The sequence below is a fragment of the Phascolarctos cinereus genome, unplaced genomic scaffold (assembly GCF_003287225.1).
Source record: "Phascolarctos cinereus isolate Bilbo 61053 unplaced genomic scaffold, phaCin_HiC Scaffold_3;HRSCAF=262, whole genome shotgun sequence".
NCBI lineage: Eukaryota > Metazoa > Chordata > Mammalia > Diprotodontia > Phascolarctidae > Phascolarctos > Phascolarctos cinereus.
In genome coordinates this window covers 108,196,335-108,220,448 of record NW_027555736.1, presented here as the reverse complement: position 1 = coordinate 108,220,448, position 24,114 = coordinate 108,196,335, and the positions used below count along the sequence as shown (strand labels likewise).

Here is a 24,114-nt window from a genome sequence, read left to right as displayed (position 1 = left end):
CCTAGAAGGCGGGTGCCTGACTTGAACTCAGGAATTCACGATCTCTTGGGAGCTCTAAAACCTGGAAATTCTCAGATCCACAAGGTATGTCTGGAAGCATCTGTCCTCATTATCATTATCTCAGAAAAGGAAACAAAAAGTGTATTTGTTACAAGAAAAAGCTTCTACTGGTACAATGGGTGGGTACAGTTGTGGGGTGGGGGGCGGAAAGCGGGTTGTTTAGAGAGGAATATCAATGTGCTACTTAAAATAAAAAACACAAAGAAGAGAGCGAAAGTTGAGACCTGGTGACTGAATCTCATCGGAATTGAGATGGACGTGCTCAGGCTTAGAAGACCACTTGAGAATTCATAGCTCCGTTACTCTTGGATCCTTTGGGTGGAGCTAACTGATGGCAAGGGGAGCAACCATAGGCAACCACTCCAGCACTCTTGGAACAATAAGACAAGGAACACAAACCCTGACCCAACTTTCCGGAAGACATCTGTGTTAAGGGGGAATAGTGTAGTCAAGGTGAAAACCCAGTCAGTGATGTATAAGTCTTCTCTGACAACCTGCTACAATAGAGGAGAGATATTTTGTAGCTACTATTTTGCCACATGTTTCAGTTTGTTTTTGTCAAATGAGTGCTTTTGAATCTTCCGTATTAAACATTGTGTGTGTGTGTGTGTGTGTGTGTGTGTTTGCATGTGCTTAGACATGCAGGAAATAAATATTTGTCCTATACTTGATTTATATACAGTGAATTTCTTTCTACTTCCTACTTTGGGAAGACCCTAAATATGTGCCAAAATTTAAGGTTTAAGCAAATCTTCCTTAGGGAATCATAGTGGAAGTGCAATAAGCCTACGAGTGAGTGAGAAAAGGGAACCTAACTCCTCTCATTAAGAGTCTAGGTTCCTCAGGTCTGGTCACCACGTTGTGGATCCAGGAAAGAGGGAGAGATTGTCTCAGCCCTTCCTAAATCTAGCAACCATTAATTATTAAGTTATCTATCTATTCATTTATTTGCCCATTTATTTGTTTAATGAAAGAATAACAGAAGGCAACCAGTGATTGAAAGTCTAGAAACTTCCCTTTCATATTTCCACAGGCAAGGCCAGGCTGTTCACCGTGAAATTCTCCTGAGAATTTACATTTTCTTCTCCTGCAGGGACAAAGAGATAATTCTTTCCACCCACTCCAGTCCTTACTCCCACTGCTGTACTTTGGTCTAGAAGACCAAGGGCAGGAAAAAAACAGTGATGAGATATTTCACAACTCACTTTTATAGACCACAGAAGGAATGGCTTCTCTTAAGTCAAATAATCAAGAGGCAGCCCTAATCTCCGGAGCTCAGTCTATATGGCATCAAGTCCACTTCTTGGGAGAGGTCTTTTAGATAACAGCTGCAAGGTCCACTTCCTGTAAATACATCAAGTTGGGGGAGGTGTGTGTGTGTGTCTGTGTGTTGGGGGCAGGAGAGAATTCGTCAAATTGATGAGGGACTTCCTGGGTCAGTCTCCTTTTACAGATGTAAATATTGGCTATAGACAGTCCAAACATTTTCTCCTCCAATTCTGTTAAGGTATCACAGAAGGAATGTCTTGGCTATCATAAAGGACTAAGTCAGATTATTATAAGGTCATTAATCATTGACAAAAAGTAATATTTAGAGCCAAGAGACTTTAAAGCATCACACCAAATTATTAGACCAGAATGGGATACTGGGGCATCACACTTGAGCAATGCAACAGAGTGGCATACTAGAAACTATCAGTAAGCCAGTCATGCAGAGATTTAAGATAGAGGTCATTCTGCCTATGACAGAAAAGTAGATGAATTCTCATTTCTTGGGGTATCTAGAGTTTAGGGCTGGCAGTGTTCAGGTTACCTGAGAGAGTATAGTAGCTAAGACACAGGGAAAACCCTTCCAGAGACAGCCATGGATGGTGAGCTTATAGCATTACATTATGTGGGAAACCCCCAAAGGGAACCTCCATGATCTTCAGGCTCCAGAGTTCATCTCCTGGTGATAATGATGACTGTATCTACAGGAGTTGGACTGGGGTTGACATTCACCATTCAGGGACACTGTACTATGTTCCCACCTTAGGATACTGCAATATTGGGCAATAATGCCAAATTGTTCTTCTTTGTAAACAACTTTGGGGTGCATTTTTTTCCCCTTGGAGAAAGTAAAATTGTAAATTGAGTTTAGTTCAGACCTAGTTAGAAGTGTAGTCACCAAAGTCTGGTAGTTTTAATGCTTTATCTTTTTAATTCTCATTTCATATAGTGAATTAAAAATTGTTTTCCCCAATTACATGTAAAAAACAATTTTTAACATTTGTTTTAAAAAATTTTTAGTTTGAAATTCTCTTCTTCCTTCTTTCCTCTCCCTCCTCCCTGAGATGGTAAGTGTGTGGGACAGAGACCACTTACTCAAAAATAAAAACAAGACTTAGATACCTTGAAAGTAGAAAGGAGTTTATTGCTTTCTCATGAGAAAGGGTACCACCCCTGGTCTCCATTGCTGGCCAGGAGAGTGCGAGTTTATTACAGAAATCAAAGCTTATTTATACCCTAACGTGAACCCCTCCTCCCTAACCCCCTTTCCTTTATCCCATTGGCTGGGCTTTCAGGGGGTACAATCTATTCATGGAGACACAAGTTTGCCCACAGACATGAAAAGGTGGGAAGTTTTTCAAGGGCAAGCAGTTCAGGTTGGGGGTGGGGCTATTCTTTCTGCTAAGTACTTAAAAACAGGATCTGAGTGGGGGAGGGTTTTGAAAGCAACAATCAAGAACTATTGACCCTTTGAGGAGGCTTCACTTCTGAGAGATCATCTCTCACATAAGCAATTTGATATAGGTTTTACATGTGCAATCATATAAAACAGCTTTCCATATTAGTCATGTTGTAAAAGAAGACACAGATTTTAAAAAAAGCTATGGAAAAAAATAAAGTGAAAAATAGTATGCTTTGATCTTCATTCAAACTATATCAGTTCTTTCTCTGGAGATGGATAGCATTTTTCACCTTGTGTTCTTTGAAACTATCTTGGATCATTGCATTGGGGAGAACAGCTATGTCATTCACAGTTGATCAACATACAATACTACTGTTACTGCGTACAATGTTTTCCTGGTTCTACTCACTTCACTTTGCATCAGTTCCTGTAAGTCTTTCCAGGTTTTTCTGAAATAACCATATAGTGAATATATTAAGAGAGTTTAAGGCACAATTGAGGAGCATCCATTGGGGAATGGGGACATATTCTCCATGGAGACACAGAGAGGAGTATCACTCAAGGCAGAAACTAGCTTCATCAAAGATCAGTATTTTTAGCAGCAAGAAAGAGCTAGCCAAACTCAAGAGAGAACTAGTGATTGGTCATCAAAAATCTAGTAGTGGTGGATCCTGGGAGCCCATTTAAGTGACCAGCAGAGCCCAGCAGAGATACTGTGGGCAGGAACACAAGGTAAGATAGGACAATGTAGGTCTTGCAGTATTGGAGGTGTGAGCTATGTTGGCCACACGTATTCCTTCATTACCCATCGTACTCTAAGTTTGTGCCCACTTTTTCCATTTGTGGGGAAGGATGCCTCATATTAATGGAGGAATATTTTGTAGCTACTATTCTTATTGTGCTATATTAGTTAATGCCTCTGCTTTGAATTGTGTATATTGGCTCCCTACTATTACCCTCTGGGAATTAAATTTATCAGTGTAAATACAAGTTGTGAAAGTAGCCTAGAAGTGCAAAATATGGATATGGATATGTATGCATGTGTAGAAGTGTATATGTATGTATGTATGCATGTGGTACCAACATAGATATGTGTATATATATGCATGGCCACACAAAACACATGTATGTCTTTCTCTCCTCACCTTTTGAAAATCACTAAATTGTAGCCTCCAAGTCCTCCACTTAAAACAAAAGAACAAATTCTGAAGCAAAGGATCAAGGCCCATTTTCACTGGGCTACTTATCAACCCAGAAGGGAGAAGTTCTAAGGCCTCTCCTTTTACAGGACCATCTTTCAACAGACAGCAACAGTGAAAGAGTCAAACTAAGATTAGAGATTCACCAAGATAACAGAAAGCCTAAGGTCAACCAAGGCCTTTTGAAGGAATCTCCTGTTTGAGTTCTGCAACTGAAGCTCAAATAGACTAGTGTTTACTAACAGGCCAGAATCAAATACAGAATGTCTATACATGCTCTAAAGTCTCTCCAAGGCATTTCCATTATTGTCATCATGACTCTCCTAGAAGAAGCTCAGCAAGGATGGTTCAACAGTTGGAAAATAATCAACATAATTAGTCATATTGAAAACCAAAGTATCCAAAACCACTTGATCATCTCAATAGATACAGAAAAAGCCTTTGATAAAGTATAACACTTTTTTTGCTTAAAAAAAAGCCTACAAAATATAGGCAGAGAGGGACTTTTTTAATATCATAAAAAGCATCTGTCTATAACCAAAAGCAACGACACAATGAGGATATACTAGAAACTTTTCCAGTAAATACAGGAATAAAGCAAGGATGCCCACTCTCCTCCCTATTATTTATATGATTCTGGAAAAGCTAACAACAACAATAAGACAAGAGAAGTAAATTAAAGGAATAAAGAGAGGTAAAGAGGAGATAAAACTATCTCTGCTAATTATATGATGATTTACTTGGAAACTCCTAGGCAATCAGTAAGATACTAATTGAAGCAATTAATAGCTTCAGCAAAGTTGCAAGCTACAAAATAAATCATCAAAACCAAACAGCATTTCTATATAATAATAACAAAACACAAGAAGCAATAATAGAAAGGAAAATCCCATTCCAAATAACTACAAAATATGTAAAATATCTGGGGATTGACCACCCAATGCATAAAAAAACTTGTATAAATCCAATTAAATTACAATTTTAAAGAAATAAGGAACCATTTAAGTAGTTGGAGGAATATTCAGTGCTCATGGCTTGGCTGTTCCAATATAATAAAAATGACAATACTTCCAAAGTTAATTAATACTTTAAAAAAATTAATGCTATACCAACCAAATTACCAAAAGCATATTTTATAGAACCTGATGAAATAATAACAAAATTCTTTTGGAACAACAAAAGACTTGGGATATCAAGGAAATGATTAGAAAAGTAGGGATGAAGGGGAAATAGTACTTCCAGATCTCAAGCTATATTTTGAAGCAGCAGTCATCAAACTGTTATCCATTAAAGAATGGAGAGATAGATCAATGGAACAGACTAGACAAAAGAGATGTGGGAACAGTCAAACTCAATAATCTACTATTTGATAAAGTGAGAAATATAAATTTCCTAGGAAAAAAATTTCTTATTTGATTAAAAAAACTTCTGGGAAAAAGTAGGCTTAGACTAACACCTTACACCATATTCCACAATATATTTTAAATGAACACACGACCTTAGATTTAAAGAACATTCAATTAAAAAAATTTAGAAGACAAATAAGTCCTAGGGGGCAGCTACGTGGTGCAGTGAATAGAACATTGGCCCTGGAGTCAGGAGGACCTGAGTTCAAATCCAGCCTCAGACACATAACACTTACTAGCTGTGTGACCCTGGGCAAGTCACTTAACCCCCATTGCCCAAAAAAAAAAAGAGAGAGAGAATGAGAGGAAGTGCTGAGTGTAGATAGCTTTTTCAAGAAGTTTGGCTAAGAAGGGGAAGAAAAATAAATAGCTATTTTAACAGAGATGATCAGATCAAGTAAAGATCAAGTGAAGTCATGCTCCCTTGTTTGAATTGCAATCTCCAAGCCAAATATCAAAGAGCTAGCCTGGAGATCCTCTTGGCTATTTTATATTCAGGCAACTAGCAAATGATGTCTGAGTTTTTATTCCCCTGAGCCAACCAAGTTTAGGTATCAATGCTTTTTTTAAAAAAAAATTTTAATTGTGACTTTTTTTTAAAGGAATTGCATAAGTGACTTGCCCAGGGTCACACAACTAGTAAGTGTCAAGTGTTTGGTTTGAGGCCAGATTTGAACTCAGGTCCTCCTAACTTCAGGGCTGATGCTCTTTCCACTATGCCACCTGGCTGCCCCCTCAATGCTTTTTTAAGAACAAAATTAGCCTAATTTGCATGGTGAAGGGGTTAAGATTTTGCTCCCACTGCTGCAGTCTGAGAGGTTCAGAGACCCCTCAAAGACCAGAGTACAGGACAGGATCATCTGGAATGAATTCACAGACTCAAGCATTCCTTAAGTCAGGGTGACAAAGATTTATTGTTATGCTACACAGTAGGCAAGGATTCTCAAGGAACCTGCCATGGTGGGCAAAGCTTCTTAGGGAATTCTGCAACCTAACAGGAATGATACTAAAGCTTATACAGGAAAAGCAGAAGATTATATGCCAAGTATGCTAATTAGGAGATAACATACAACCTTAGTCACAGGCAACATTCCCTGCTGGAAATGGGGAGGTGGGGGAGAGGGTTCCTAAAGGGTGTATTTTTGGTCTGTTGTGTCTGTAACAAGATAGTTTCAGGAATTGATGTCTATAGCTTGACGTCTGGATTTTATACGGTAACTGTAGGCATCAATACTTGCTAATTCTGCTGGTACAAGATAGTCCTGTTCATACAAGGGATATTCTAGGGATCAGCTTGTTCTTGTAACAGGGAGTGATAGGGCCCACTCATGAGTTACTGCCTGAGATAGGGTCCTTGGGCTGTAGGGAAACTGTCAGGGATAGTGCCTTGAGGCTAGGGAGAAACATGATCGTGGAAGTGAGGTCCGAGTACAAGCACCCAAGCACCCCATCACCACCACTCTCCATCCATTAGTGGTAAGGTCCTTAAAGTCTTCTAGCTTATGGGTGTCATACTGAAATAGAAACAATCCCTACACCTGCATGTTGACTTAGAAAACCACTAATTAAAATTATGTTGTACTGTATATTTATTTATTTTGTTAAGTATTTCTCAATAACATTCTATTTTGACTTCACTCTAGAATTTTGCTGGCCAACAGGCCATGAGTTTGATACCTCTGTTCTAGAGAATCTTCCACCACTTAAATGATTTTAGAATTGTTACTGGCTAGTCCTGACCTCCAGTATTAAAGACATCTAATCCAGGCTGAAGTAAAGGGGAAGAAAAAAAATCTAAAGCAGAAATAGAGCAAAAAATAAAATAAAACAGAACACCAGTTTCTTGAAGGAATGACTGAATCTGGAAGAGTTCCAGGAATGACTGAGTGCCAGGTCTAAGCAATCAGTGGTGATTCTATGTGATGAATGGACATCAAATCTTAGCAATTGACAGTGGGTCTTTCAGTATAAAAATGTGACCGTTTGCAATAGGAATATCAGGGATATAGTAAAAATGATGACACTTTCTGCATAATCATTAGTCTTCATCATAGAGTTTCCTGACCCACCAGTCAGGACTTCACCCTATCCTGGGAACTCCTGAGAGAAATTATTATTATACTATTGTAAGGATTTTCTACTTTTATTTTCTCATTACAGCCAAGCTCTTGTTAAAGTCAATCTCTGAAGGATGTGAGTGATTGGTGAGTTTACCCCTAGCCTTCAAGGAACAGGCTTGTCAATCTTGGGTGGGACCCCACCCAACTAGGAAACCTGACTTCTGTTTAGACTACAAATAAAATCCAGTTTAAGGAATTCCTTACCCTGGGAAGAGGAACCCCTGTCCTTGCACCCTTCCATTAAAGTTTAAGGTGACCCAGCTCATGAAGGAGAAAATCAGCCAGAGAGGTCTGGATGGAGATGGATTCCCCTGTCCACACTGCTGAGTCTCATGATTCATAAGCCACATTCTCAGCAGGAAGGACTGAAGATTGCTAGCCCACCTCCTCATTAAATGTCCACCAATCAAGGTTGATTTTCACTTGTCAAGGGCATTCCCTTTTAGAAAGGTATTTAAAGTTCTCAGGGTCTCCACTGGGGGTCTTTGGTTACTGAGAAAAACCACTGACCATCAACTTATTGATTGCCAGCTAGCCTAATTAATAAATTGATTTTTAATTACCCAGAAACTCTGTCTCTAGGATTTTTCATTCATTTCACCCCCTTCGAGGAAAATATAAAATCTTTGCCCTATAAGAAGCCTTTGAGGGACGGCCCCTTTCTTCTCTGTGTTAAATATTTTCACCTTTCCCTTGTTGCTAGAATACAAATCTCTTCCCAACAACAGTCACTGCTTGTTTCTCTAAGCCCTCACTGGGAAGGAGTTGTACAAAGATCACTGGATATTACGCTGGCATCACTGTGGAGGGGTCAATCAATTTTACATTATCTGATGTAAACATTAGCTGCTGAATACAGCTGGGTAGATAGAGGGCCAGACTTGGAATCAGGAAGACCTGAGTTCAAATCCTATTTCACACACTTTCTAGCTGTTTGACCCTGGGCAAGTCATTTAACCTCCATTTGCCTCAGTTTCCTTATCTGTAAAACAGAATAATAATAGCACCTACCTCCCAGAGTTATTATGAGGATCAAATGATATAACACATAACCCATTTATATTTGCAAACTTCAAGCTGCTGTATAAATTCTGGCTATTATTTCAGTAGGCAATGAGCTAGAGTAAACCTACTTTTTGTCACTGCATATGTCCAGGAGCACTCTTCTGTCACTGTATTGCTGATGGGAATTGATCCACTGTCCACTACTGCTTAGGCCCATTCCTTTTCCTTTTAGGGCCCACATCTGTGCTCATTGTCCTCTGGAAGGCACTTCTGGTACCATAATCTATGCCTCCTTCCCATTCTACCAGGTTCCAATAATCCAATCCAATAAACATTTATTAAGTGCCTACTATATACCAGGCACTGTGCTGGGGCAATAAAGCTGCCACTACCAGTGCCTGAGCTCTTCTGTCCCATGCTGGTCCTGAGTAGTGCTGTAGGCCTGAGAGCTACTGTGCTGATCCTGCTAGGGTTTGACTTCCCCCACCTCCATGGTAGGCATGACTCTGTCCCCCCATGCAGCAGGTTGCAGCAGGCGTGCACTGTCACCACCCATCTATATTTGTCAGGAACACTCCGGTCTTCCTGTGCTGGGTAAAGGGCATAAAGCAACAAAGCCAGAGATAGCTCAAGGCCAGAATATGCAGTCAATCTGCCATGTACATGCAGTAGCCATTTCTGCTAGGATTGGGAAAATGTAGCTGGGGCCTGAGTTCTTTATTCTTCAGGGACTCATTAACTGGAAATTCAAAAGCGAGAGTTACAATTCTCATAGTTTACAGTTTGGATAGAAATTTTATAAGTTGATGCAGCATCTCTGCTTGTCTTAATTAATGAAATGGGATGTAATTGGCACACCTGTCCATATCCCCAATTCTAGAAACCTCCCTCGATTCCTGGAGAGAATTTAGATCTGTCCTTTCAAGTGACTCTACCAACGGCTTACACTAGTGGTGTCAAACTCAAATAGAAACAACAATAGACTGCCTATGAGGATCCCTATGAGTCACATGTTGACTTAGAAAATCACATATTAACATTATCTATGTTCTACTGTATTTTTACTTATTTTGTTAAATATTTCCCAATTAAATTTTAATTTGCTTCAGGCTTTATTAGGGAGAATTGCTCCTATTTGATACTTCTGGCTTATGACAGAGAAGTACAATAAAATCCATGAAGTAAAATTCCAGTTGACCTCTCATATTCCAAATTTAAAAGCAAACATACAAGACTCCAACAGTTGTTTTTTGTTTTGTTCTTAGCAGTTTTATAAAGATCTTAAAATTTTACAAGATGGCAGAGTAAAAGCAGTGACTTGCTTGAGCTCTCCCCCAAACCCCTCCAAATACCTATAAAAAAATGGCTCTAAACAAATTCTAAAGCAGCAGAACCTACAAAAACACAAAGTGAAACAAATTTGCAGCCCAAGACAACCTGGATGGTTGATTGGAAAGGTATATCATGCCAGGCTGGGAGAGGAACACAGTTTGGCGTGGGTGCGCAGGCCACAGCAAACCTGGAGCAGGCCTCAGAGGACTGAATCATGGGCTGTTTCCAGAACTCTCATCCCACAACTGCCAAAGACAACTTAGAAGGTCAGTGGGAAAAGTCTGTTTCTGCGGTGGTGAGAGAGAAGCTTGGTGGGGTTCCAACCCCAGTCCCCGAGCACAGCCCTGGGGAGTGGCTGCCTCCTGAGCTTCTGGCCCACAGACTGAGGCGGAATTGAGTGGCTGATCAGAGGGGGATCGCAGGGATCTCTTTGCTGGTGCAGGATTCTCTTGCTTTGCCTGTGCTTGAATCTGGGTCACAGTTCTGGGTGGCAGTCCCGGGGCAAGGAGGAGCTTGTAGTGGCAGTAGAGGAGAAAATCCTCCTCACAGAACCAAGACAGAAGAGAGTGCTTGTGTTTGCTCAGGACCAGAGCACAAGCCAGGAAAAGAATAAACACCTTGCGCTTGATCATAGCACCTTGGAAGAGCTGAAAATTTACAGGTCCCTAGAAGTATCTCTGAAAAGAGCTGCACAAAACCCCTGAAGCTTGGGACGGTACATTCTCCACACTGGAAACGGTCCCCTACCTTAACAGAGAGTTTATAACTCAAGTAATTGGAGCACAATTATAAGTCATTGGACAGCTAACAAAGGGATTTTCTTAGCCATATTGAGTGGTCATTCAAGAAGAATAGGCATTGAGGACACCTTGAGTTGATTCAACTTGAGTTACTCAATGTGATCCACCAGTCAAGCATAAGAGAGCCAGCTTGGAGCTCCTTGTGGCTGTTTGCTACTCAGGTAGCAAGGAAATAATGTCAACAGTCTGAACTTTTAGTCTCTTGAGCTAAGTCTGGAGGATGGTCTTAATATGTTTTAAGGAAAAACTAGGCTCTTTCATGTGACAAGGAGTTGGGATATTGTTCCTACCATAGGGGATGATAGTTGGGATATCCCCTGTAGAAGATGGGATCAAAGATGCATATAGAGCAGTTGATCTTGGTGAAGATAAGACCCTCCTACTCCTCAGTGACTAAAATAAAAGAGGAAATGATGGGGGCTGAGGTCTAGAAGTTGTCAGATAAAGATGGGGAAAAGGGGAGTTTTTAGGTAAAGTATGAAGCAAGGATGTCAGCTGAAAAGGGTGTGGGAGGCCTGAGGAAATAAGAAAGATTTGGAGAAGCTATTATCGAGAGTGTGATAGAGAATCTATTAGGGAAAAGTAAAAGGATTGTCTTGCTGTAGTAAGAGCCCAGTTGATATAGGACAAAATCAGTAGTGAATGCCATCAGCACTGCTGTTTGACTTCCAGGTCCATGCAATGGCACATGAATAGGAGGGGAAGAGGTGAATGATGGGAGTAACCCAGGGTTGGAGTTTTTAGTGGTGATAGAACAAGGAAACAAGAAATTTTGAAGTACACAGCATAAAGTTGAACCGGTTTGATGAAGGGTTGAGAATGAAAACGGAAGAGAGTATAGCCATAGCAAGGATGATGACTTGGCAAAGTAGTAAAGAGTGGAAAGATTGTACATCATGGTAAAGTCAAAGAATAGGTTTGGAAGGAGTAAGAGGAAGGGATTTAAGAAATCTTGATATGAAAGTAGAACACTTATAGGTGAAGGTAAGATGAAGGATGTGACACTCTCAGGGTGTAGATGAAATGGAGTATGGAAGTAGGTCATGGGAATTGAGCAGACTGAAGAACTTGGAAGCTAAGGCATTTGAGAAAATATGAATATGTATGCTGAATTCTCCTAGAAGGAAGGTAGGAGTTCAGATTTTAATGGGGGGTTGTGAGCCAGGTACTGAATCCATTGAAAAAGGAGGACTATACCTAGGAGGCTAGTAGATAACAGTCACCAGGATCATTACTGGGTGATAAATTTGGATAGAGAACCTTGAAGGGGAAGTTGTTGAGTGATGGCAGTAGTGGGAGAGCCTGTTCTCTAAGTAGGCAGAAAGGTAAGCAGCATGGAGAGAAAGGAGTATTCTGACTCCCCCTCTGGGACCAATGAGTCAGAGGATACTTTCCTACTGGAAAGAAAGACCTGGGATATTATATCATCTAAGAGTAGCCAGATTTCTGTGAGAGTCAGAAGATGGGGGAAACATGAAAGCAAGATGTCTAAAATGAGGTGAAGTTGGTCTAAATGAAGGAAATCACAGGTCCAGGCCAAAATGAACTTTAAAAAAAAGTGGTGTTAAGGACATGCATGAATAGAAAGGAAGGTGAGCTGGTTATGCAGTGAGAGTAGCAGGAGGGTACCTTTATCCTTGGAAGATAGAGGGTCTGACCTTATTCAGACACCTTCTGCTATCTCATACATAACACTTAATCCCTACATAGTGATCATTTAAAAAACTTCCAGTTGGGAGAGAAGGTGTTCTAGATGGTGGACTAGAGGCAACTGCCCCACTGAATTCTCCTAACATTACTCTCCAAACAACCTTAAAATAATGCCTCAAATCAAATTTTGCAGTGGCAGAGCCAACAAAAGTTTGGGGTCAAATTTCTTCCAGCCTATGAAAATTTAAGAGGTTGGCAGAAGTCTGTGGTACCAAGGTGGAGGCCTGTCCAGAGCCCACACAGGTGGCAGCAGCTACAGCAGCCACAGTAGCAGCAGCAGCTTTAAGAGCTCTCAGTCCAGAGAATGTAAATTGGTCAGACAACTGCTCAGAAAGAGAATACAGTGGATCCTTCACTAGCTCTGGGTACAGCTGACATTGATTGACAACTTTATTGCCCGTACACAGTTCTGGGTCAAAGTTCTAGAGCAAAGGGGAGCATTGGTGGTCAGTCACAAGGGAGCAGGGACTCTGGTCACAGTCGGAGTGCTGGGGCATGTGGCTACAGGGGACCAGGGACCCTTTCTGAGTAAAGACCAGAGTACAGACCAGAAGAGCAGTGACCACACCTCTTCCAGGATCACATCACCTTAGAAACACCTAAAACTCACAGATCCATAGGGCTAGCTCTGAAAACAACAACACAAAAAAGCTTGAAGCTTGGAACAGTGCCTCCCCATCCCTAGGTAAACAAATCCCAACTTTAACATGAAGTTCAAAGTCAAGAAATAGGCTGAAAAGATCAGCCAACAACCAAAAAAGAATTTGACCATGAAAAACAACAACGGTGGTAGAGAAGACCAAGACATAAAATCAGAAGAAGACAACAATGTGAACATGGCTACAAAAAAGCCACAAAGGAAAATGCTAATTGGACCCAAACCCAACAAGAATTCCTGGGAGAATTAAGGAAAGAGATAAGAGTCATAGAAGAAAAATTGGGAAAACAAATGAGAATGATACAAGAAAATTATGAAAACAGAGTCAACAGCTTGGTAAAAAGAGGTACCAAAAATACTGAAGAAAATAAAGTCTTAAAAAAAAAAAGAATTGACCAAATGATAAAAGAGGCACAAAAATCCGCTGAAGAGAAGTACTTCTTAAAAAGCAAAATTGGCCAAGTGGAAAAGGACAGAAAATATCTCATTGAATAAAATAATTCCTTAAGAATTAGAATTGGGTGAGTGGAAGCTAATGACTTTATGAGATATCAAGAAACAATAAAACAAAGTCAAAAGCATGAAAAATAGAAGAAAATGTGAACTATCTCATCAGATCTGCAAAATAAATCAAGGAGAAATAATTTGAGAATTATTGAACTACTTGAAAGTCATGATGAAAAAAAGCCTACACATGATACTTCAAGAAATTATCAAGGAAAATTGCCCTGATATCCTAGATCCATAGGGTAAAATAGAAATTGAAAGAACTCACTTATCACTTCCTGAAAGAAATCCCCAAATGAAAATTCCTAGGAATATTATAGCCAAATTCCAGAGCTCCCAAGTCAAAGAGAAAATACTTCAAGCAACCAGAAAGAAACAATTCAAATATTGTGGAGCCACAGTCATGATCACATAAGATTTAGAAGCTTCCATATTAAAGGAGAGGAGGGCTTGGTATATGATATTCTGGAATGCAAAGGAGGTAGGATTATAACCAAGAACAACCTATCAAGCAAAACTAAATATAATCCTTTAGGAGAAAAAAATGGTCATTCAATGAAATAGAGGACTTTCCAGCATTCCTGATGAAAAGAGCAGAGCTGAATTGAAAATCTGACATTTAAAAAAAAGACTCAAGAGAAACATAAAAGGCAAACATGAAAGAGTGATCAAAAGGGACTTAAAAAATTAAATCATTTACATTCCTATGAGAAGATGATATATGTAACTCCTAAGACCTTTATTATTATCAGGGCAAGTTAAAAGGGTTTTACATGGACAGAGAGCATGAACGTGAGCTGATTATGTTGAAATGATCTAAAAAAGAATGGAGGGATGAGAAAGAAGGATGCACTGGGAGAAGGGGGAAGGGAGAGGTAGAATGGGGAAAATTTTCTGACATAAAAGATGTGTGCAAGAAAGAACTGTCGCAGTGGAGGGGAAAAGGGGGAATGGGCAAAGCTTGAATCTCACTCTCACAGGAATTGGTTCAAAGAGGGAAGACTATATAGACTCAGTTGCATATAGAAATGCCACTTATGGGGCAGCTAGATGGTGCAGTGGATGGAGCACTGGCCCTGGAGTCAGGAGGACCTGAGTTCAAATCTGATCTCACACACATAACACTCACTAGCTGTGAGACTCTAGGCAAGTCACTTAATCCCAATTGCCTCACCAAAAAAAAAAAAGCAATTTACTCAATAGGTAAATATGAGGGGAAGAGAATAGATAAGAGAAGGGCGGAATGATAAAAGGAGGGTAGATTAAGGGAGGCAGTGGTTAGAAGCATAATAGACTTTTGAGGAGGGATAGGATAAAAAGAGAGAAAAAAGAAGAAACAGAAGAAAATGAGATGGAGGAAAATACACAGTTAGTAATCATAACTGTGAATGTGAATTGGATGAGCTCACCCATAAAACAGAAGCAGCGGAATGGATTAGAAACCAGAATCCGACAATATGTTGTTTACACTTGAAACAAAACATACACACAGACTTAAAATGGTGCAGAATATATTATGTTTCAGCTGAAGTAAAAAAGGAAGGGGTAGCAATCATGATTTCAGACAAAGCAAAAGTAAAAATAGACCCAATGAAGAGATAATCAGGGAAACTACATTATGCTAAAAGATACCATAGACAATGAAGTAATACAAATTTTTTTTACAAGTTTATCTAATAAAGACCTCATTTCTCAAATCTATACTGAGTATAGAAGTGAGTCAAATTCATAAAAATAAAAGTTGTTCCCCAATTGATAAATGGTCAAAGGATACAAGCAGGCAGTTTCTAGAAGAAGTCAAAGTTATCTGTAGTCATATGAATAAATGCTCTAAATTACTATTAATTAGAGAAATGTAAATTAAAACAATTCTGAAAAAATTGGAAAAAAATCAGAAAAAAAAACAACAAAGCTCTCACACCTATCAGAAATGACAAATGCTGGAGGGGATGCGGGAAAAATAGGTACTCTAATGAATTGCTCACCAGGTAGCTTAGTGAATTGGTCTAACCATTCTAGAAAACTATTTGTAACTATGCAAAGTTCTATAAAAGGTTTATAAAAATATGCATACCTTTTGACTCAGCAATACCACTTAGATTTATATCCCAAAGACATTAAAGAAAAAGGAAAATGGCCTATATGTACAAAAATATTTATAGCAGCTCCTTTTGCGGTGGCAAAGAATTGGAAATCAAGGAAAAGCTCATCAATTGAGGAATGACTGAACAAATTGTGGTATATTATTGTGATGGAGTACTATTGTGCTGTAAGAAATGACAAGGGGTGTGGTTTCAGAAAAACATGGCAAGACCGATATGAACTGATACAAAGTGAAGTGAGAAGAACTAGGAGATCATTGTACACAATAACAGCAATGTTTCAATAATGATCAACTGTGAAAGATTGTCTACTCTGATTAATGCAATGATCTAAGAAAATTCCAAAGGATTCATGGTGAAAAAATACTATCTACCTCCAGAGAGAGAGCTGATGAACTCTTGAGTGCAAATGGAAATAGAATTTTCTTACTTTCTTGATTTTCCTTGCCTTTTTTGAAATATTGCTAATATAGAAATATGTTTTGCATGATTTCACACGTATAATTGATATATTGCTTGTATTCTCAGTGGGTAGGGGAGGGGTGGAAGGGAGGGAAAGAATTTGGAACTCAAAATTTAAAAAGAAAAGAATGTTAAAAATATATGTTTAAAAATGCTTTCAGTTAAGAATAGTTGAAGACTCTAAATATTCTGCCCATATTTTTTGAATATTTTATTTTTCCCAATTACATGTAAAAACAATTTTTGACATTCTTTTTATAAAAAATGAGTTCCAAATTTTCTCCCTCCCTCCTCCCTGCCCCAGTAAACAATTTAACATAGGTTATACATATCTGTACATATTTTAAAAGCCCCCATCTATGGGGTCAGGCTTAAATCACTCCTGAACTTAGCCCATGGCCATTGTCACATCTGAAACACCTTCAGTGAGTCTAAAATAGAACTTATAATATTTTCCCCAAAACTTAACTTTCTCTATTACTGTCAAGGGCACCACCAGCCTCATAGTCACCCAAGTTCATAGCCTTGGTATCTTTCTTTTCATTCCTTTCACATCCATTATCTAAATGGATTTTTGTCATCTATCCAAATAGTGTCCTGTTTACCTATGTAACTTCTTTCCATATGTTCTCTTCTTTTTATTCTCACTGCCACCACCCTAGGTCAGGTGCTCACCACCTCTCACCTGGATTATTGCAATAGCCTTCTTATATGTGTGGGGGGGGGCGCGCGGCAATCGGGGTTAAGTGACTTGACTAGGGTCACACAGCTAGTAAGTATCATGTGTCTGAGATTGAATTTGAACTCAGGTCCTCCTGACTCCAGGGCCAGTGCTCTATCCACTGCGCCACCTAGGTGCCCCTGCAATAGCCTTCTAATTAACTAGCCTGCCTCAAGCTTTTCTCCACTCCAATCCTTGCTACACACATCTGCCAAGGTGATTTTCCTTAAGTATAGGTCTGACCATCTCAACTCCTCTACCTCAGGCAATAAACTCCAGTGGCTCCCAATTCCCTCTAGAATGAAATATCAACTGCTTTGTGATTTAAAGCTGGCTTCTTCCTACCTTTTCAGTCTTCTCATACATTACTCACCTCTACAAATGCTATGATCCAACCATACTCTTTTATCTGTTGCTCTTCACATACAACCTCCATCTCCTATCTCAGTATCTCCAATATCTGGAATTCTCTCCAAAGTCCACCTTCTTCAAGGGGTCTTTCCCTCTCTTCCCCCCTCCCCCGCCCCAGCTTCCCCCAATTGCTGGTGCCAAGGTTACTTCCATCTATTCTATATGTACAGGCAGCTAGGTGGTGCAGTAGATAGGACGCCAGACCTCAAATCAGCAAGAACTAAGTTCACATCTTACATTTACTAGTTCTATGACCCTGAACAAGTCACTTCATCTGTCTCGGTTTCCTCATCTGTGAAATGAGGATAATAATAGCATGTACTTCCCAAGGCTGTTGAGAGCATAAAATGAGATAATTGTAAAAACACTACGTAAACCCAAAGGGACTCTATAAAGACTAGCTATTAGTATCATTATGTATCTTGCATGTACCTGTTTATAAGTATGTTGTCTCTCCTATTAAAAGGAAACTCTTTGAGAGAAGGGGCTATTTTTGTTTTTTCACTGTATCCCTAGAGTTTAGCACATATGTGCTTCCTAAATGTTTGTTCATTGATTGATTCAACATTACCCTGGAATTTCCCTCTAGGAAGAAGAGAAGGGTACAATATTCTCTGTGGTGGGACAGTCAGTGTACACAATAAATCTCTTTTTGCCCCAGTGCCCAAGCTCTGCTGGGGTGGGACAGGATTATCTATTTGGCAATTAATCACTACAAGTCTTGGGACATCTGATTCCTTATTCATCTGATTAAGTTTCTTAAGACAGCCAGGGAATTGAGTAGATTGTCTAGTTCAATCCTCCCATTTTACCAATGGAAATAACTGAGGTTCCTAAAAGGGAAGTAACAGGGGCAGCTAGGGGGCACAGTGGCTAGAGCACCGGCCTTGGAGTCAGGAGGACCCAAGTTCAAATTTGGCCTCTGACACATAACACTCGCTAGCTGTGTGACTCTGGGCAAATCATTTAATCCCCAATTGCCTCACAAAAACAACAACCATAAAACAAACAGAGAAGTCATTTATCAAGAGCTACACTGCAGGTTGGTAACAGAGAACTAGGCTAGAGGTCCTGAAAAGGTAGAGTCTAGGCTAGAACTTGAGGCTACCAATTCCTAGTTTATCATCCTTTCCACTATACTACCCTCTGCTACTCCACTATCTATCTTCTGCGTTATCATGAATTATTATTTAAATATCACCAAGTCAAGAGGCCCCATCTTATGGTAGAAGAAACCCTGAACTAGGAGGTAGAATATCTAGACTGAGCTTCAGTTTGAAATATTGACTGATTAGTTAGTTGTGTGACCTTGGGTATTTCATTTTCCCTCTTTAGCTTTTTCCTCTGTAAAATGAGGATAATAAACTCTGCCCTTCCTCCCTCACAGGGCCATTGTGATTACGCACTTAAAATAATAGATATGAGCTAAGCTAGATAGAAAAGTTAAGTAGTAAAGTCGTGTAACTTTTCACCTGCTTCCTTAGCACCTTCTTCAGGACCCAAAACCTAGTTCAGAACTACCATGGGGATTAGATTAGATTGAATTGGATTTGCTGGTTATGAGCTCACTGAGCCTAGGAGAGGTGAGGTAGGGACACCCGGTTCTCTGTGGGACTAGGCTGGCAAGGACAGGAGGTAAGGAGGGAGGCCAACAAGTGACTCTGATTATCTTCCTCTCCACTGTCTCCCTCCAAGGAGAAGAGGAAGCTTCAGAAATGATCAAATAAATATGGAAGCTTCATCAACAACTGCCCAAACAACAACACTGACAACAACCCGGCTATTAGATGCTTCTTCCTAACCCTCCTTGAATCCCTCAAAAGAAAAATATCCTCAGTGGCCAGCAGCAGGTACAAAGGGAGAGGTGAAGTAAGTATGATGAGGGGGTTGGGCTAAATGATCTGTAAGGTCTCTTCCAAATCTAAATCCTAAAATCCCAAGGATTTTTGGGGGGTTTTCTAATAGACTCTCCAAATTTCAGGCACATACTCTCATTCTGTGGGTGGGCCCAGCCAGTCCTAATTAGAGATTTTGCTCATTCTGCTTTTCACTTCCCACCTCTTATCCTTCCCAAGCATAGTCCTCCCCATCGCCGGAAAGCAATCTGGTCCAGCCACAGAGCGAACGCATTGCCTCCACTCTCACTTCTTGTCAGACAGGAAAGGGTTAATTCCTCAAACACACTAAAGGGGCCAGAGAGGCAGTAATTAACGTCAGGGGTTTGGATGAAAGGGGCAGGCTTGGCCAGGAGGTATGGGGGTGGGAGGAGAACGCACGCGTAGACTGTGAAGACCAGGACACAGACGCGGTCAGTATTCAGGAACAGGGCCTGGGAACTTCTGGGAGAGGCAGGGTGAGGCGGGGCGAAGTAAGAGGCTGGGGCCTCCGACTGCGCCAAGGGGGGCGGAGTCCAAGTGATACCCTACTGGGGGCAGCCAATCGAAGAGCTGGAGGCAGGACCGGGGCCGGGGCAGGACTCCGGCCCACGCTCCGGGATTGGGCAACAGCCGGAGGCAGGGTGGGAAGCCGGCCTCGGGGCCGCTGTCCAGTTTCTTGGCAATGTGGGCATATATACCTCAGTGAAGAGGCGCCTGTGGCGGGGTTTTTGCTGCTTTTAAGTGCTTAGCTGTTGCGGGTCTCGTGCTAACATCGCCCCACAGTTCCCGGCGTCATTCCGTCTAGGGCACATTAAGCATTGTAGAGATTTCTATCCTCTCTGCGTATCTACTGCCTTTCTTTGCTCCCTCAGGTCATGCAGCAAATAGAAAACAACGACTCCTTAGAAGAGATGCTTATCCATACCTACGAATTCGAAAAGCTAGCGGACTTTCGACCCTTGCTGTGTGAATATTGGTGAGTAAAATCCCCTTGCCCCTGCCATGGGGACACTCTTTGGACAGCCAAAACCGAGCCAGGACTTACACTCTTAGGTTTTGCGTGGATGCTGGGGAGACAGATCATGGGGCTTAGGAGAGAAGGCTGGGGAATGGGACTCCTTTCCAAACGAACTGCTCTCCTGCTTCTCTTCCCCACTCAGAAGCGATTCCCTACTCAGAAGGGCAGGGGCAGGGGAGAAGAGTCAGAGAGAGAGGACGAACAGAAAGGAAAGGTGGAAGGTAGTAAGTAGAAGTGGAAAAAGACTTTATAACCTACTTGGGAGGCCAAGTTCCACAGAGTGTGTGGGGAGAGAGGGAAGTTCTCAAGTTCTCTTGCAGCTCTCCTCCAAGGGCTGACTGGGCAGAAATCCTACCTACCCTCAAAAGAGTAGAGAGGTCCAGGTGAAAAGACTATCTGACACTTAAATGGGATGAAAGATGAAGAGGAGAGAGAGAGAGAGAGAGAGAGAGAGAGAGAGAGAGAGAGAGAGAGAGAGAGAGAGAGAGAGAGAGAGAGAGAGAGAGAGAAGACAGGGACAGCAAGAGCCAGTGGGGAGTCAGATTGTATTGACCTGCTTTCCCTTCCCACATCTCCCACCTGGGCTAGCTCTTCCTCTATTCCCATACTCTATCCCACTCCATACTCTCTTCCTCTCACCTTATGTCCTGGGAAAGCCATATAGTAGATGTGTCCAATGAGGATTGTAGGTGTCTCTGGCTCTCAGGCGATGATTATGAGCCAGGCTCAGTACCAGTCCTGATGAGGGTACCTTTTCTTCCCTCTATGTATACGTCTCTCCTTGGCTTTCCAGAACTTTATCCTGGAGGACTAGGAGTTACTGTATGAGTTTGTGTATGTTTTTCTGTCTGTATAAATGCAGGTGTATCTGTATATGTCAGCATATATGTATATACAACTGTCTGTGAATCTCTCTGTGTGGAGATGAACATGGGGCTGCTAGAAACCAGGGGCTCAGGGTGGGGTTGGTCCCTCTGAGTGAGCAGCCACCCTTCACAATTGGCATTTTTGTACCCTGAATACCCCATTGTCTGGGGAACTGGGAAAGGAGGAGATGTCTGCTCTGCTCACTAGTTTTCCCTCAGCTTTCCTGTTCCCATTGATCTCCACCCATACACATCAGTGCCTAGACTGGGCAGCAGGAGAGACATGCCATTACCGATCAAAATCTCTGATGCAGATGGGAGGCTGGTCCTGGCCCTGGCAAGGAGGGAAGGGAAGGAGTCAAACTATGCATATGGGGTGGTTTTCTTGCCCCAACATAGAGTGGGGGAGGTAAACAAGAAGCTTGCTGGAGACAAACAGCAGGATATTAGTGAGTGTGTTAATGAGGAAGGGGACAGCTGAGGAAGGTACCCTCAACATTCGGAAAGGTATAAATAAACCTCGACTCCTTTAGCATCAACTGCCTTCCCTGCCAAATCACTGTGCTACCAGGACCAGGATATTTAATTGTCCATGTTTCCCAAACCTTGTATGGCATTTTTTGGGGACATGTCCTTTCCAACCCCAAAAAGATTTCCCACAGTCCCTTAGTAATCCATCTCTCTTACCCTTCCAGGACAATATCCTTCCTCTTGACCCTTATCTACCTAATGTTCATTTTTATGGGGCAGAGATATATGAAGGACCGAAAAGGCTTCAATCTACGATTGCCCCTGGCGATTTGGTCATTCACCCTTGCCATTTTCAGGTATTGACTTCCAGTCTCATTCTTCCTAACATTCTTCCATATCCCAAGGGTTCTAGACTTACCTAAGGTTCACCACCTTTATCCCTTGGACCCCCAATTTCCTTTCATCACTAGTGGCCCCTAACCATTTCCCCCCATTTCTCAGATCACAACAAATCTCAAATTCTCCCACTTTCTGGGCCACCAATGCCCACCACCTTCCTTATCAGGATTCTTTGTCCTCTCCCCCAGTATCCCACAATCCATTTCCCACTTACCTCCAACCCTCCCCACCCTTTAAGTCCCTAATTTCCTAGGCCTTCAATGCTTTCTGAGGAGTTTGCCACCCCTGGAATCCCTACATCTATATTCTCATGGTCCCTGACACTCTCAGAATCCCTTGGGGCTCTCATACCTTTCAGGCCTCTGAATCCCCTGGCCTATAAGATCTTTCACCCCTGTAAATGGACAACCCCTTTTAAGTGGGAGGTGGGGTCAGGGACAGTCAAGGAAAAAGGGCTTATTGGCTTTGGGCTATTTCAGCATCCTGGGATCTGTGAGGACATGGAAATATCTAGGAGCTCTATTGATGTGGGGGGGGCTGAAGAGTTCCTTGTGCCACCCTGGCTGCATCACTAACAGCACTGTGCGCTTCTGGGCCATGCTTTTTGTACTCAGCAAAATTGTGGAGTTCGGTAAGTTACAATTTCCTCCAGCCAAATTCCTGAAGAAGCCACCTTCCCACCTAGGAGTCCCCTAGGAATCCCTTGCCCACTTTCCAGAAATGTTCTCTGCACTCTCAGGAAGCCCCTACCCTGAGATACAGTTTACTGTAGTGAAAAGAACATTGGTCTCGCTTTCAAGAAGATCTGGGTTCAAGTTCAGTTGTGTTACACAGAAGCTACATGTCCCTGAACTTAATCTCTGTAAGCTCCAGGTAATCCATCTACAAAATGGGGATAATAGTACCTGTATTACCTATCTCACATGGCTGTTGTGAGGAAAGTGCTTTGTAAATGAAGTGCTACATCAGTGTTATTATTAAGAGTAGAAGTAATAATAATAATAGACATTCTTCTTACCTTGGGATCCTTGCCCCCAAACCACTTTTCTCATTCTGGGACTTACCCTTTCCTGCTGTTCCCACTTCTCAGGTGTTGTGCAGGAACAAATGGAACCCAGTGCTATGTGGGGAAGTGGGGAGGTGTTCCTAATGTTCAGTGCAGAAGAGGCTTCCCAGTCATGACTCTCACCCTCCCTCTCTTCCCATCCCCTAGGGGACACGGCATTCATCATACTTCGGAAGCAGCAGCTCCTATTCTTACATTGGTTCCACCATAGCACGGTGCTAGTGTACACATGGTTTGCCTACAAGAATGGTGGGGCAGGTGGTTTCTGGTTCATGACCATGAACTATGGCATACATGCTCTCATGTATTCTTACTATACAGTGAAGGCCCTGGGTCTGAAACCACCCCGCATTTTGCCCATGATCATCACTACTCTGCAGATCACACAGATGTTTGTTGGGGCTTCTATTAGCATCCTGAGCTTCCTCTGGGAGAAGGATTGTGGCAGCTACAACTTTAAGCAATACTTCTTCTGGACTTTTGCAATGTACATAACCTACTTTGCCCTTTTCCTGAACTTCTTTTACCAGGCCTACTTCAGAACTGTTCAAGCCAAGGCTAAGGTCAAGGCCAAGAGCCAGTGAAGTCAGAGATTTAAGGAGTAAGAGAGCCAATTACCCCTCTCCTTTGGAAGGGGACCTTTCAGTGAGGGGAAAGTCCTGAGGGAGGGAATGAAGAACAGGGTCAGGCTCTGGGGATAATTGTGTGATCCCCTGCTACTCCACTGTGTTCCTGGGGAGGTAAGGGAAATTTTACCAAGATGTGCTCCCTCCTACGCATACACACAGAAAAAAGCCCCATAATTTGATATTTATGTTTTTAATGTGAAGGCCCTTGGGTAAGATGGAGGCTAGAGCTGGTCCTGTCATAGAGAAGTATCCATGGCCTTCTGAGGTTATTTATATTTCTATTGAGAAATCTTAATTCTTCTTGCTATATTTTAAAAAATTAAACATTTTTAAAATGTGCCTTCTCTCCTCTACTAGAAGTGCTCCTTGGAGTGGGATCTGTTTTGCCCATATGGAAAAATTTGGCATGAGAGTTTGGCATCAATGGTTGGGGGTAAGAGAGATATGTGCAAGTCAGCCTAGGAGATGTGGAAATATCCACACGCAATTGTATGAACAATAATATACATAGAAACACAGACAAATCTACAGACACAGATGGCCCTTAGCACCAACGATGACTGTGGACAACATAGACGCAGTGGCTGAGATGGAACCTATCAGAGAAAGCACTGGCGGTAAGAA

At 41.5% G+C, this 24,114-nt stretch overlaps 1 protein-coding gene across 1 annotated transcript; it reads left to right on the top strand.

The window, feature by feature from the left end:
* The first annotated feature begins 19,778 nt into the window (after window positions 1-19,778).
* Window positions 19,779-23,731, top strand: ELOVL3 (ELOVL fatty acid elongase 3). Its single transcript, XM_020963169.1, has 4 exons — window positions 19,779-20,017; window positions 21,621-21,752; window positions 22,275-22,426; window positions 23,009-23,731. The coding sequence occupies exons 1-4, from the start codon at window positions 19,917-19,919 to the stop codon at window positions 23,443-23,445; spliced, it is 822 nt and encodes a 273-aa protein (XP_020818828.1). The 5' UTR covers window positions 19,779-19,916; the 3' UTR covers window positions 23,446-23,731.
* The last annotated feature ends 383 nt before the right edge of the window (window positions 23,732-24,114 follow it).

Excerpts from the sequence above, each read along its gene's own strand:
- ELOVL3 (XM_020963169.1), top strand. The coding sequence starts at position 19,917 with ATGCAGCAAATAGAAAACAACGACTCCTTAGAAGAGATGCTTATCCAT. Across the intron at positions 21,753-22,274 it reads TTCACCCTTGCCATTTTCAG|CATCCTGGGATCTGTGAGGA; the intron begins GTATTGACTTCC and ends GGGCTATTTCAG. Across the intron at positions 22,427-23,008 it reads CAGCAAAATTGTGGAGTTCG|GGGACACGGCATTCATCATA; the intron begins GTAAGTTACAAT and ends CCCATCCCCTAG.